The sequence below is a fragment of the Anabas testudineus genome, chromosome 4 (assembly GCF_900324465.2).
Source record: "Anabas testudineus chromosome 4, fAnaTes1.2, whole genome shotgun sequence".
NCBI lineage: Eukaryota > Metazoa > Chordata > Actinopteri > Anabantiformes > Anabantidae > Anabas > Anabas testudineus.
Window position 1 is genome coordinate 12,008,398 of NC_046613.1, and position 13,348 is coordinate 12,021,745.

Here is a 13,348-nt window from a genome sequence, read left to right on the forward strand (position 1 = left end):
AAATCTATGTATTAAATCCATTAAGAAATCGGTCAATTCGCCTGAGAGTGTTTCACACATGGTTCTGTGTTGTGGACGAGCAGCAGGTGGTTTTTCTGTATTAATTCTTTCTTTCCCGAAGGAGCCTTAACCTCTCTTCCTCCCACACAAACCTTCCAGGCGCTGGAGGCTTCAAGGACACGCACAAACCGCCTGATAGTAAAAAAAAAAAAAACAACACAGGCGATTACAGTGAAGATGATGAGATGAGGGCAGATACAGTGTGTGGGCAACACTAGTTCATTGTCGGCTGCGTGGTGGAGAGGGAAGGAAGAAAAAGATCTGTATCACGGTCTGAGGTGCGTCTTGGACAAGAAGAAGTGGGTAAAAGCTTTGATTTGTAATTATCTCGCCACTTGTGTAGCAGGCTGACAAGTCATTACGGGAATTGCGCTACTTTTGTACAGGTTTGAGTGAAAGTTTGTGGAAGATTGTGAACTTTTCATTCGTTTTTTAGCGTCTTCAGAGAAGAGCAGCAGAGGACGGGAGCTTCTCTCTCCTCATGACAGCTTGACACATCCACAGGCTCAAACAGGGTATCTGGCTTTATCTTTTCTATCTATCTATCTATTTATCTATCTATCTGTGTATCTATCTGTGTATCTATCTGTGTATCTATCTATCTATCTATCTATCTATCTATCTATCTATCTATCTATCTATCTATCTATCTATCTATCTATCTATTGTGATTTTCTATGATACATGATGCTTACATGGTAGTGATAGTAACTGACAACAAATTAAAGGTGCACTCAATTTGTCATTACACTTCCATTTAGTTGGACAACCTGTGACTAAGAGACTGAAAAAGTACTGTAAAGTTATTCTCACCTTCACCTCTTGTTCACATCTCCCTCTCTCTCTTTTGCCTCCACTCATGAATCTTGCAGCATGTTCAGTAATTTACATGTAATTTACATACTGAGCTCTGATTGGGCAGTATTTTCTCCTGTTGCTACTCAACAATGTGGTTCATTTCTTCCATACATTGTTTTTTGTTCTTTGTTTGAATTGTAGTAGTTAGACAGCGGTAATTAACTTTTCCTTGACTGTATATTTTCTTCAAACAACTCGTACATAGTTAAAAGTAAAATCAAACAAGCAATTTTCCCCAAAACAGTTGAAACAGCTACTTGTCTGACTGGTTGTTGTCTCTTGCACATGTTCATGAGTATTTGACAGGTTAACCAGTGTTGCAGCTTTAAGTCTGTGTAACATGGTAAGTGTTTTACTTCATCTGGTGGTATGGTGGGCAAATATATGTCAAACTTACATAGCTGAAGATTTTGCAGTGCCCATGTGGTATTTCAATAGCTGCTGTAGTGTTGACCTTTAGGTGTAACATGCAGCTTCAAGCTACAATATGCAACTCAGAGGAATCAAGCTATGAGTAGCATGCAAATTTAAATAAATCTGTGATACTTTACTGTGCTTTGTCCAGCCCTTCTCTTAATTGTTGTTATACAATTTTAGTAAATAAGAATGCTACAATACTTACCCATGAAGCAGAAATAATTGAAATGGTCTGATTGGTCAGGAGAGGGAGCCTCATTCAAAAACCTTCAGAAGAGGAGTTTTGGAGACTATTTGTACACAAATATTTTAAAGGTACGCCTTGTGGCTGTAACTGCAACATTAAATTGTTATTTTTACATATTTGTTCAGCATTACTAGATACCAAATCATTATCTCTACAGATGACAACACAACAACATTTCACTTTATCTGGTTATATCAAAAAGCATTTCTACTTCTCAATGTACCTCATGAAAGCAAACATCAGTCACAACATGATTGAAAAATCACTGAGTGCCACATAAAATCCCCCAATATTGTCTGGATGATATGATGTAGGTGTCACTGTGTCATATTGTGCAAAATAGTGTTTCCAGGGTAGTGCCTTTGTGGTATAAAGACATTTTTATAAATCACAGGATGGTCTTTGTCAATGACTGCAAAAGGTTGGCTTAACCATTGGACTGAGGACATTTTAGTTGGTCCTCACGTTAAGAAGGGTATTCAAATAGCAATTTCGGGGTTAAGACTGGGTTTAAGGGTTGGGTTAGAATCAGGTTTTGGTTAGGGTTAGGGTAAAATTTAGGGTGAGGCAGTTAGTTGTGATGGTTAGGGTTAAGGAGAGTACATGTGACAAATTAAAAACTGAAACAGTAGATCAGCATGGCCTAAGCAACAGTAGGGGGCTAGGGAATGCATTATGTCAATGAGTGTCCTCACACTGACTGCCGTGTGTGTGCTCGTGCATGTGTGTGTGTGTAAGGCGGTGTGAGAAGGTCAGACCATATGAGTGGCTTTTTCATGTCTGTCTGCTTATGAGACCTGAGTAGTGAGACGTCCTGTCATTGTACCGCTTGACTCCGGACGCTCTCGCACTGTCCTGTGTCTACACTTGTGAAGCTTATCGGACTGTTTGACGCAGGCTGTGAACGATGAGTGGTGAGTAAAAATGAAGTTAGTCAAAAACGTAGCAGTTTCTTCTGACTTTGTATTTTGTATGAGGAGAATACCGGGTGTTGTAATTAACCAGGACAGAAAAAAACTGAGAGTCTTTGATTCTATTACATTTGCAGACATCAACACACTGCTGAAAGAACAACTCTTGTTTTATGGGATCGGCAGGAACTTGCTCTGTGTATTTAATCTGACTAAGTTGTGTCTGAGGAACTTTTTCGAGGAACTATATTGGGGTGCAGAACAGTACATGGCATATGTAACATATGTATGTGTGATTCCACATGGCAGGCTTTCTGCTGGCAAGTTGCACAAGTTGCATTGCTTTCTACCAGTAACATATCCACTACTGATGACACTGAGTTCCAGTTAAAAGAAATCGTAGTGTTTGGTCATGTGGATTTCCCAATCTAAATTTTTTGTTCTGTTATGCAAGTTGACAACCTTAAGTTCACTTTTGGTTTCTGTTTGTAGATCTTTATGGCCTCGGTGTTAGGTTTACTTATTCATCCGCATTTTTCCCCTTATCTAATGATGGATGTTTGGTTTGTCAGACATCCACCATTAGAGCGCTGATGGGGCTTTAAGACTGGAAGTTAGGTCACCACTTTGGCAAACATAATAAAACAGAGTAGTATGGTAAAGAAACTGCTGGCACTTATAGAATAAAAAAAGAATGAGGCCTTTAAATAGTTATTGTATTATTTTTGCATTTTTTGCATTTTCAGTAAAGTGATTTTATAATAACAATAAAGCATAGATGAGCATAAAATTTGAAACAAATGGATATTGTCAACTCGGTGACAAGTAACACACTCAGTATCGTTCTAGTTGGCTTTAATGAACTACTGAAGTGTGACTGTATAAAGCTGGACTGTCTGGCATCTTTGAGGAAACCAACTTCACATGACTCCTAACCTATAGCCCATACCAAAATTCACCAGACAATGTTGACATAACGTTTTAAAACATATCATTTGCTTAACACAATGTAAAACATTTTTACTTTAGGAACTCTGTTTCAATGACGACTGTAGAAACACATACCAAAAAAAAAAAAAAAAAGGCAGAAGTAGAACTTTTGATATTGTGATTGAATTTGCTGATTTTAAGGGAATTGCACAATAACCAATGTTGCTGTAAATGTGCCAGTATTGAAGTTGTTCCATGGCCTTGTAGCGCAGCCAGGTCTGCACTGTGTGAGACATCATCTGCTCTTTTGGACTCTTTAGACTTGTTGTAACCATTGGAAATGAGTTGTGTGCTGCATCAGGACCCAAATTTATTAAGCACCTCAGAGTAGTAAATAAGTCTTAAGTGACCAAAAGTTCTTATAGTGACACAATTTTTAGGAGCAAGAGCATTTTGCAACATAACATTGGTAATTTAAGAAATCACTTCTGTCTCTACCAAACATATTTCTAACACTTACTGACACAAAGCTCATTGAAAGAACCAAAGTACTTCATATCACTCCTCATTCACACACACTTGCACACAGGATTTGGGCGGAGCTGCCATGTAAGAAACCACCAGGAGCAGTTCAGGGTTGAGTGTCTTGAAGGAAAGTGCGACATGTGGAGACGAGAGGAGCTGGACTGAACCAGCTCTGATCAAACTCTGATCGCTCTCACGCACTTCTTCTCCACCTGCAGGGTAAAAGCGAAAAGCTGCAGATGACTGGTTATACTGGACAGTACACATTAAATAATCGACTGGTATGAAATTGGTTTGAGAACATCAACACCCGCGGCTGAGGATGTTTATTACGGTTTCTTCAGTAGACCTAAAGTTTTATTTTAAATCGTGTTACCAAATGTTAGATTTAAGCAAAATATAATTCGATCGTGATGATGATTTTACATATTTTAAAGAGAGTTTGCCTGCCACAGAATTAGAAATAGTGTGACGCACTAACAAAATATTTTAATAACCGTGTTGTGTGTATATATATATAGAAAAGAAAACTTCACTTAAAAACTGTCGTTGATTTTAGTATTAATAATATTAGACATGGTAATAGTATTAGTATAAACTACGACAATCAAATGCCAAAAACTACAACATGTCGCTATAATAAGATATAAAATATATATAAATAAAGTATTAATATACTTTCCGGCTCCGACTGTCGTAAAACAGTGACGTCACAAACGCCGTCCTACCCGTCACTGAAACTAGGATGCATCATAAGTAACTTTAATATTCTAGGAGTAGTTTTACTACTAAGTTCCCTTTAAGTGTGAATCCCAGGAGTGATTCAGGGACCCCTGACAGTGTGTGTCCAGATGTTTTATTTACAGTATATGTACTGTATACTGTAAATGTGACTCTTCAATTCATAAGAAAATAAAGTGCAGTACAAGTGTAATATGAATGTTTGGAAACAGTTACTAATAAATGAAACAGTTTCTCCTCCAGGATAAAATAAAAATATAAATGTGAGCTTGATTGTAATGGCTGTAAGGAAGAATCAGATGCAGATGAAGCAGAGGAGGCTGTATTCCTCTTTAAGTGCAGACTTCAAGTGTGTTTGAAGAGGGCGTTTCAGAGGACACATTCTAGCCTAGATAGATAAGGAGAAGTGAGTTCAACAGCCACGTGTCACTCACAGACTGTTTGGTGTTTTTACAGCAGCGGGAAACACGGTAAGGCTACCGAGCTCATTGTTTTGAAGATTTACTGCGTTGGTACAGCTCCTGTGTATTCAAACGTTAGTGCTGTAAAGGTATAGAAGCACCAAGATGGTATTTACTTAGTAGAACAAGGCAGTTAGTAAAGCTTTATTTGTGTAGTTGTATTCTGGGAACAAGGACTAATTTTATAGTTCCTACCTCTTTTATTAGTACGTACAATGTCAGAAAATAGTATGAAATGCCCATCACAGTTTCCCAAGACCCAAAGTGAAGCTGTCAAATTGCTTGTCACAAATTACTTTTAAGTTTTTACTCAGTAATGACTGATTATGATGCATTTTGTTATTGATTGATCCATCTACCAATTGTTTTACCACTACATTGAAGCAGTTTTCATGACAAACGTGGCACTAAGAGGAAGAAAAATATGAATTGGCATTTATATTGCATTGGCAATTAAAAGTTTTAGTTTTTTACTGTACTGTTTCCATCAACCCTGCTCAATTACATGCTACACCAGTTTCACATTAACTCTAATTATTGTCATTATTGACACCTGAGCTCGGTTTTACTTTTTGGTCTTAAACAGGGGCTTCAATATTTTCAAACACAGCAGCACTGGTCCATTTTGCACAGGGAATAATCTATATGTTTTTGTTGTCAAGCATAAAACTAACATGTGACAAACTATTTATTCATTTTCTAGTTTCACACGAGACCTGCCTCCTGGACCAGGTGCTGGAGCTGATTATAAATGAAAAGCCCCCCACCAGTGCAAGTCTCTTTCTAAACGAGGACACGGACAAACCCCCCCTGCCTGAAAGAGGAGACCTAAGGAGGCGTTTACGGAGGGCCATGGAGAGGAGAGCGAGCAACATGAAGGAAAGGATGAGCTCCATCAGCAGGGCCTGCGTCAAAGGTTTCCTCAAGAGGAACCTGTTTGTTCTGTTCACCATCGCCGCTGTGGCTTTGGGTGAGTGAAGAGGGAAAATTCAGTTTAACACACAAGTTGTTTCTGCACATACATTTGTGATTTTGTGTATTTGTGTTCAGGTGTAATGCTGGGCTTTGCTCTACGCCCCCACAACCTGACCCTGAGGGAGATCAAGTACTTTGCCTTTCCTGGGGAGCTACTAATGAGAATGTTACAGATGCTGGTGCTGCCTCTCATCATCTCCAGTCTGGTCACAGGTTGGCTTTTAACGACCTCAGAAGGACAAACTTTAATCCTTTCAACATGTTTCAGTAGTTTACCGGTCAGACCTTAAAATTACACAAGATTTTCATTTCAGAGATTTCCCACACCATCAGTTAGGAAGATTGTTTGTCAATTTCAACCCTATTTTATGACAAAAGTTGCCTCTCGTAGCCTTTAGAGTGTGGTTTTAAACTTGAGAGACTGACATTAAACGGGTAGAATCTGATTAAACTGTCAAATCTTGCAGGTATTTCCTCCTTGGACAGCAGAGCATCTGGTAAAATGGGTGTGCGTGCAGTGATCTACTACATGGTAACCACCCTCATCGCTGTGTTCATTGGCATTGTCATCGTGACGATCATCCGGCCCGGGAAAGGCAGCAGGGATAGTCCTATGGCCAAAAGTGGAAACATAGAACCAGTTCAAGCTGCTGACGCTTTCCTGGATCTCATCAGGTAACCAGGTGTTGTAACAGTATGTAGCTATTTTGACTGGTCACTCATGCAGTCACAGTTTTAATTATTATAATCTGACATTTTTAGACATGCTCAGGATTAGTTAAGAAGATTGATACCACTTGTGTCATGTCTGTATGCTCACATGTAATAACGTTCACACTTTTTGTGCATATTAATGAGCACGTTTTAGAAGTGAAACACTGATTCATCCATTGTATCTGATCAAACAATGACTCATTACTCTTCAATATCATCACATGGTTGCTCATTAACATTATATAGGATGATACAACCTGTTGTGACTTATTTGATCTTGTTGTTTTTTTTATTCAAGGAACATGTTTCCTCCCAATCTGGTAGAAGCTTGTTTCAAGCAGGTAAGGCCATCTATTCCTCATCTCACATTTGAACACATTTTTCGTTTAAGAAAGCAAAAAACCCTCAACTCTCACACCATATCACCTTTCACATCATGAAAAGAATACATTATACTTTTCTCACATTCAGTGTGAAATCACATTGTTGCTTCACAAGTGTCACACTCAAGCTGAATTGATGGATAATTTAGATTTATTTTTCATGCTCCACCTTGCAGTATAAAACTGTTTACAAGAAGATTGTGCACACAAGGAATGTGACAGTGACCCTGAACCTCACAGACTCTCTCAACGTGACAGAGCCAAACCTGAGTGTGAACCTTAGCAGGGTGCTGCACACCATACAGGTGGGATGTGGTAATATTGTACTACATCATCAGATTTTAGTAGGATGGAAATTCTTTAATCATTTCCACCTGTGCAATGCTTTGTCTTTCTACTATAGGAGACAGTGGAGGAGACTGTCCCTGTGTCTGGTTCCTCTGGTGGGGTGAATGCTCTCGGCCTGGTGGTCTTCTCCATGTGCTTTGGTTTGGTCATTGGTAACATGAAGCAGCAGGGTCAGGCTCTCAGGGACTTCTTTGACTGCCTGAATGAAGCAATCATGAGGCTGGTTTCAATCATCATCTGGTCAGTGAAGCCACAAATCAGCTTCAAGCAGTCACTGTTTTTCTGTTTTTGCTTGTTAAAGGATGTTGTGTGTGAGTTATGCTTTATTAATCGATATACTTAACATGGCCTGACTATAGAGGACAAACACTAGAAGAGTAGAATATGTTAATAACCACAGATAGTGTGCATGCATCTTCCTTCGTTATTTATCCATCACCTCTGACTCACTTTGCCAGGTATGCTCCAGTGGGCATCATGTTCCTGATTGCAGGGAAAATTGTGGAGATGAAGGATCTGGCTGAGGTGGGCGGTCAGCTGGGTATGTACACTGTATCGGTCATTGTGGGTCTCCTCATCCATGGCCTCTTTGTCCTGCCACTGCTTTACTTCCTGGTGACCAGGAGAAACCCGTACAGCTTCATTGGTGGTCTGCTGCAGGCACTAATCACTGCTCTGGGAACCTCCTCCAGGTGTGTGAGTCTCTGTCCTGCTTTCACACACGTCTGTCCAGGACTGTGCATGAAAAAGCATAATAGCTTAAAGGTATCATGTCATATTATTTAAATTCTGACAGCGGGAATTATATATGCAGATTTAGAGACTTGGGAGAATTAGACAAGGTCACGAAAAACTAACATCTGTGTGCTATTTGTTGTTCCGAGTTGCCTTCTTGTATAAACATGACCCTATGCATAACACAAAACATAAACTGCTAAATAATAACCATATAAAACATAACACAAACCATGTTAATATAAACACAACAAATACATTAAATAAACATAATTCATATATTGCAATTTGTGTCTTACTGGTCATGACAAACCTACATTTCTCTCTTTCTCCTTGCCTTCTGCAGTTCTGCTACTCTGCCCATCACCTTCCGCTGTCTTGAAGAAAACAACCGTGTGGATAAACGGGTTACTCGCTTTGTCCTCCCTGTGGGTGCCACCATCAATATGGATGGCACCGCCCTCTACGAGGCTGTGGCAGCCATCTTCATTGCTCAAGTGAATGACATGGACCTTAACTTTGGCCAGATTCTTACCATCAGGTAACACTAGTTTCACTCTAGCTACTTTTACCTTATACTGTGCTGTACAATATTATACTTGCTGGAAGCACAAAGCCCTAAATGTTGATTCACAACATTCACAGTCACAATATTTCATATCTTTATTGAACACACCCATTAAACATAGAGAGTGATAATGCAGAAAGTGAGTGAAATTATTAACTGATTGAACCACCCTGTGCAGCAAGAACATTACAAAAGTGCCTCTTGTAGCTGTAGGTTACACTTGCAGAAGGTTTAGGAGCAACCTTCCACCATTGTTCTTGCCATCATGGAGGGGAAAATGTATTCCAGCCTTTATCAATGTATCCTCCAGGATAATGTCAGAGTACTCAGAAGAAGCTGGGCAATTGGCAGCATAACAATAACCTTAAACATCATAGATCTTACATCTTCAAAATGGCTTTGGAGATGTATGTTTAATATGTGTGTTCAGTAAAGACATGACATGTCAACACAACATTTTCTAAGGTTAGAAAATACTAGTAATAGTAGTAGTAGTGTAACCATCCTGGTTGGCATTAATTTAACATCATTTAATAATTTGTCACTCTACTACTCCCACCAGGAGTGCACATTTACTATTTGTTTGTTTGCCTTTATTAAATGTCTTCATTCTCCTCTCCATCCCTCCCGCCGCCCACTCAGTATCACAGCAACTGCTGCCAGCATCGGAGCAGCAGGCATCCCTCAGGCTGGCCTGGTTACCATGGTAATCGTATTGACATCGGTGGGACTGCCCACAGAGGACATAACACTGATCATCGCTGTGGATTGGTTCTTGTGAGTTCCCACTAAATGTCAGCTTGTTGGGGATTGGTCTGTGTACTGTTCTGTGAGTGTGCCAGCTTAAATGTCATTATAAAGCTTCAGAGAGCTCAGAGATCCCAACTCCACAAAGGTTATCGATGCATAATGCAGAGCGACAGATGAAACGCCTGTGCCAAATTTTGAGCTGCACATGCTTTGATAGCAGATATACAATAATTCTTTATCTTTCAGCTTCCTTCTTTTTCTGTTTTCATCTGATTCTTTCTCTCCCCTCACATCAGGGACCGCTTGCGTACCACCACCAATGTGCTGGGAGATTCGTTGGGGGCTGGCATCGTGGAACACCTTTCCCGTGGAGAGCTGCACGATCAGGTCGCCGAGGTTCATAACTCTGTAATCGAAGAGAACGAGAAGCCCTACCACCTTATCTGCCAGGAAAATGAATCTCTCAACCACCGCAACTGTGAGACCACGATGTGAAAAAATGAGCCACACCCAAAAGCATTTTAAGTGGACACTTGGCTTGCAGTGGTGCAGAGACAGTTTCAGAGAAAAAATAGTGTTTGGTCAACTCAGCCAAGTGTTCCCAGAATGTCCTAAACTAATATCGTACCCTCAAATACACAAAGTTATCTGGGATACAAGGCAATAAAAATCTTGGCCTGGGACTGCGTAATTACAGGAAACAAGTCCATTGTGTTGTTTAGGGAGAGTTATGTCTACACAGCTAATAGTGTTATTCGCTGCCAAATTCTTTGGGGAATTTTACCATGATGACTGTGAATGTATGAATGTATGCAAGATTAGCATAGGTTACAGTCAGGATGTTATAAAACTACCCACCAGCATCAGTGTTAGAAAACAGTGTTATCAGAGAGAAATATCTTCATACATGATGTAAACCAGCTGATGACATCATTCTGCCGCATGTTATTGAAAATTATTTTTCATCACTGTCATCATGACTACCTCTATTAGGACTTTATTGTCAGCAGGTAAAACATTAGTCTCCCAGATTCATATTTAACTTTTTTTTTAAGGTTATTTAAGTTTGCTTGCACTATGTAATTGTACAGTTATACTTGACTGTTAAACACTGGATTATGGTAGTAAGGGAAATCTTTGCTACTTGTTATTTTGAGGTTGATATATTTGATGTGACTTGATAGAATGTTTTTCACTCAGTGCTTTCTTATAATTATTATATTTGTGTGTATTTCTTCGGTGCTATTGCTTTTAAACTATGGGCACGTCTGTACTGCTACTAATTTTATATAAGAGGAACATCTGCTGTGATACTTGTTCTGAAACCATTGATTTCTTCTGACCTCATTCTTTGGGCACATAATGTTTCTGATACTAGACCTGACCAACTGCAGCAACCCCAGATCATAGCACTGCCCCCACAGGCTTGTACAGTAGATACTATGACGTATGATGCACCCATCACTCTGGAACAGGGTAAAGCTGGAGTCATCAGACCACATGACCTTCTTCCATTGGACAGTTCTTAACCCAGTTTTAATAGTTTCTCCTTAGACGTTTTCTTTGCTTGGTTCATGTTAATAATTTGACCCTTCTGAAACCGATTAACATCTTTTCCACAACCACAGGATGTGTGTTCAGACATGGTTGTTTAAGAATCATCCATGCAGTAATTATCCAGTGGGATGCTCTTACCTAGTTAAATCCAGGTGGGGACTTTTTTTTGTACGGGGAATGATCAAATTTATTCTTTTCTTTCCGGTTAATGGTTCTTGTTTTTAATGTTTGCTTTATCTTGCTTTGTATCATTTTGGGACATTACTGACTCACACAGTAACATAATTTAGAAGTAACAGCTTTAGAAGAGAAATTTCAAGACAATCTTGTCATTGGTCATAAATGTGCAACATTCAACATCGTTACACCATTATGCCTGTATGTGTTTTTGGCATCATAGGTCACATTATTAACTAAACGTATGATTTGATTTTGTTAAATGTTGACTTGAATAGTATACTGCAAACTAATAATTGATTTCTTTCCATTGTTTAGTGAAAGGGTACTGTGAAAGTTTGTACTACTTTGAGGATTTGAACGTACAGCTGCTTTATGCTTTTTGGTGTTGATTGAAAGTGAAATGCTTTACTGAAAGCTCTGTGCCACTTCTGTGCTCAATAATAGTCTTGACCTTGGTTTTGATTCTTGATGTTAATGAAATGTTAGTGAAATGTTACCTCTCACAGAAGAGCAGCTTGACATTTCTGAAGGACAGTTTATGAAAAATGTGACAAATAAATAGCTCAGGAAATGAACTGTGATTCTCATTATTGTGTTTGTGGCTACCCCTGGTGGAGGATATTCTCCTGGCCGAAACTCTGCTCCTTAGAGAAGAACATCAGTCAAATGTAAAAGTTGTTGAACACCTTTCTGTGTTAAACGAGTTTGAATAAAATGTACTCTACATTTTTTACTTTATCTTGTTTGCTACCATTTATATTTAATTTTTTCAATTTACATAATTAGTGTAAATGTAACTGTACTTTTAGAAAACATACAGTTAAAATCTAATTATTCAGCCACCATTGCAAATTAGGTGTACTAGCAACATTTACAAACATTCAGCTGTTTGCAATAAATCAAACACAAGCAATTAAACTGGCTCAACACAACTCATTTTACAAGTAGTACCTTCTGGTGTGTGTGTGTGTGTGTGTGTGTGGGCATAGACATTGAAATTTAGTCTCAAACATAAACAAGAAGTCTTAAAAACTACCTGAGATTTTCATTGTGTCACACTAGAACCTGGAACAACACTGCTCCTAAAATAACCACAAACACGCTGTGTTAAAATCATGCTTAGCTATTATTATAAAGATAATATCTATTATAAAAAGCTATTATTAAAATCCATTATATCTCATAACTAGTGTTATTGCTGAGTTCATGAAATGAATGTAAAAGCAAAATGGTAATTAAAGTTCGTTCTGTCTCTAGTAAAAGGTCATAATACAACAAAAGGGAATAATACGCAGGGGTGGATCAGTTACAGAAATATTGCAAAATTCCTTCCAAAACAGAACAAAGTCTCTGGAAAAATTCTGGTTTAAAATTAAACTTAAGTAAAAAAAACAAACTAACTAAAAAACAAACAAAAAAAAAAAAAACAACTGAAAGGGATGATGAAACTACAGAAATACAATGAGAAAGAAACGAGGCAGAGAGTGAGATAGAACAAATAAGACACTATGGGCAAGAACAAAAAGTTCTCCAGAACCAAAGCAACATAAGCTGGTCACAAGAGTCCAAACAAACACAATAGAGATTACAGGAGAGGAGGAACAGGAGGTTCTGATGAGTGAGAGGAGAATAACAATCTGGCACTGGGTGAGGGGAAAGAGAGGCTTTACATGCAACAGATAAGGTAAGAATGAACATGGGCAGACGTGTACCTGCAACTAAACAGATGACAGCATGGCTTGAGAGGGAAATTAAAAACAGGAAAGGAGAGAAAAATCATGTCATATCCTATCCCAAATCCTCGTGAAGGCTACCTGTCACTATTCTGTGACAATCAAATAAACGTGCGTCCAGAGAGTCAGAGCTACCTGTCACATTGTTTTAGCTTATGTGTGTTAATATTTGCTAATTTACACCAGACACAAAGTGCAGTTGAGACTGATGGTACCATTTTTATTAATATTATCCTTATTACAACATAAATCTAA

The 13,348-nt window shown here is 38.7% G+C and overlaps 1 protein-coding gene across 5 annotated transcripts; it reads left to right on the forward strand.

Moving 5' to 3' along the window:
• The first annotated feature begins 277 nt into the window (after positions 1–277).
• On the forward strand, positions 278–10,535 carry slc1a6 (solute carrier family 1 member 6). 5 transcript variants are annotated; one of them, XM_026346356.1, is made up of 12 exons: positions 278–359; positions 497–575; positions 5,854–6,120; positions 6,201–6,338; positions 6,593–6,800; positions 7,138–7,180; positions 7,399–7,527; positions 7,626–7,810; positions 8,029–8,262; positions 8,652–8,846; positions 9,516–9,650; positions 9,920–10,535. In XM_026346356.1, exons 3-12 carry the CDS (start codon positions 6,003–6,005, stop codon positions 10,116–10,118), a joined length of 1,584 nt encoding a protein of 527 aa, XP_026202141.1. In that variant the 5' UTR covers positions 278–359; positions 497–575; positions 5,854–6,002; the 3' UTR covers positions 10,119–10,535. The 5 variants fall into 5 exon arrangements, with proteins under 5 accessions (XP_026202141.1, XP_026202142.1, XP_026202145.1 ...); XM_026346357.1 differs by having other exon boundaries at positions 298–363; XM_026346360.1 differs by lacking the exons at positions 278–359; positions 497–575 and adding an exon at positions 4,136–4,167.
• Positions 10,536–13,348: the final 2,813 nt, after the last annotated feature.

Excerpts from the sequence above, each read along its gene's own strand:
- slc1a6 (XM_026346356.1), top strand. The coding sequence starts at position 6,003 with ATGGAGAGGAGAGCGAGCAACATGAAGGAAAGGATGAGCTCCATCAGC. Across the intron at positions 6,121-6,200 it reads CATCGCCGCTGTGGCTTTGG|GTGTAATGCTGGGCTTTGCT; the intron begins GTGAGTGAAGAG and ends ATTTGTGTTCAG. Across the intron at positions 6,339-6,592 it reads CATCTCCAGTCTGGTCACAG|GTATTTCCTCCTTGGACAGC; the intron begins GTTGGCTTTTAA and ends CAAATCTTGCAG.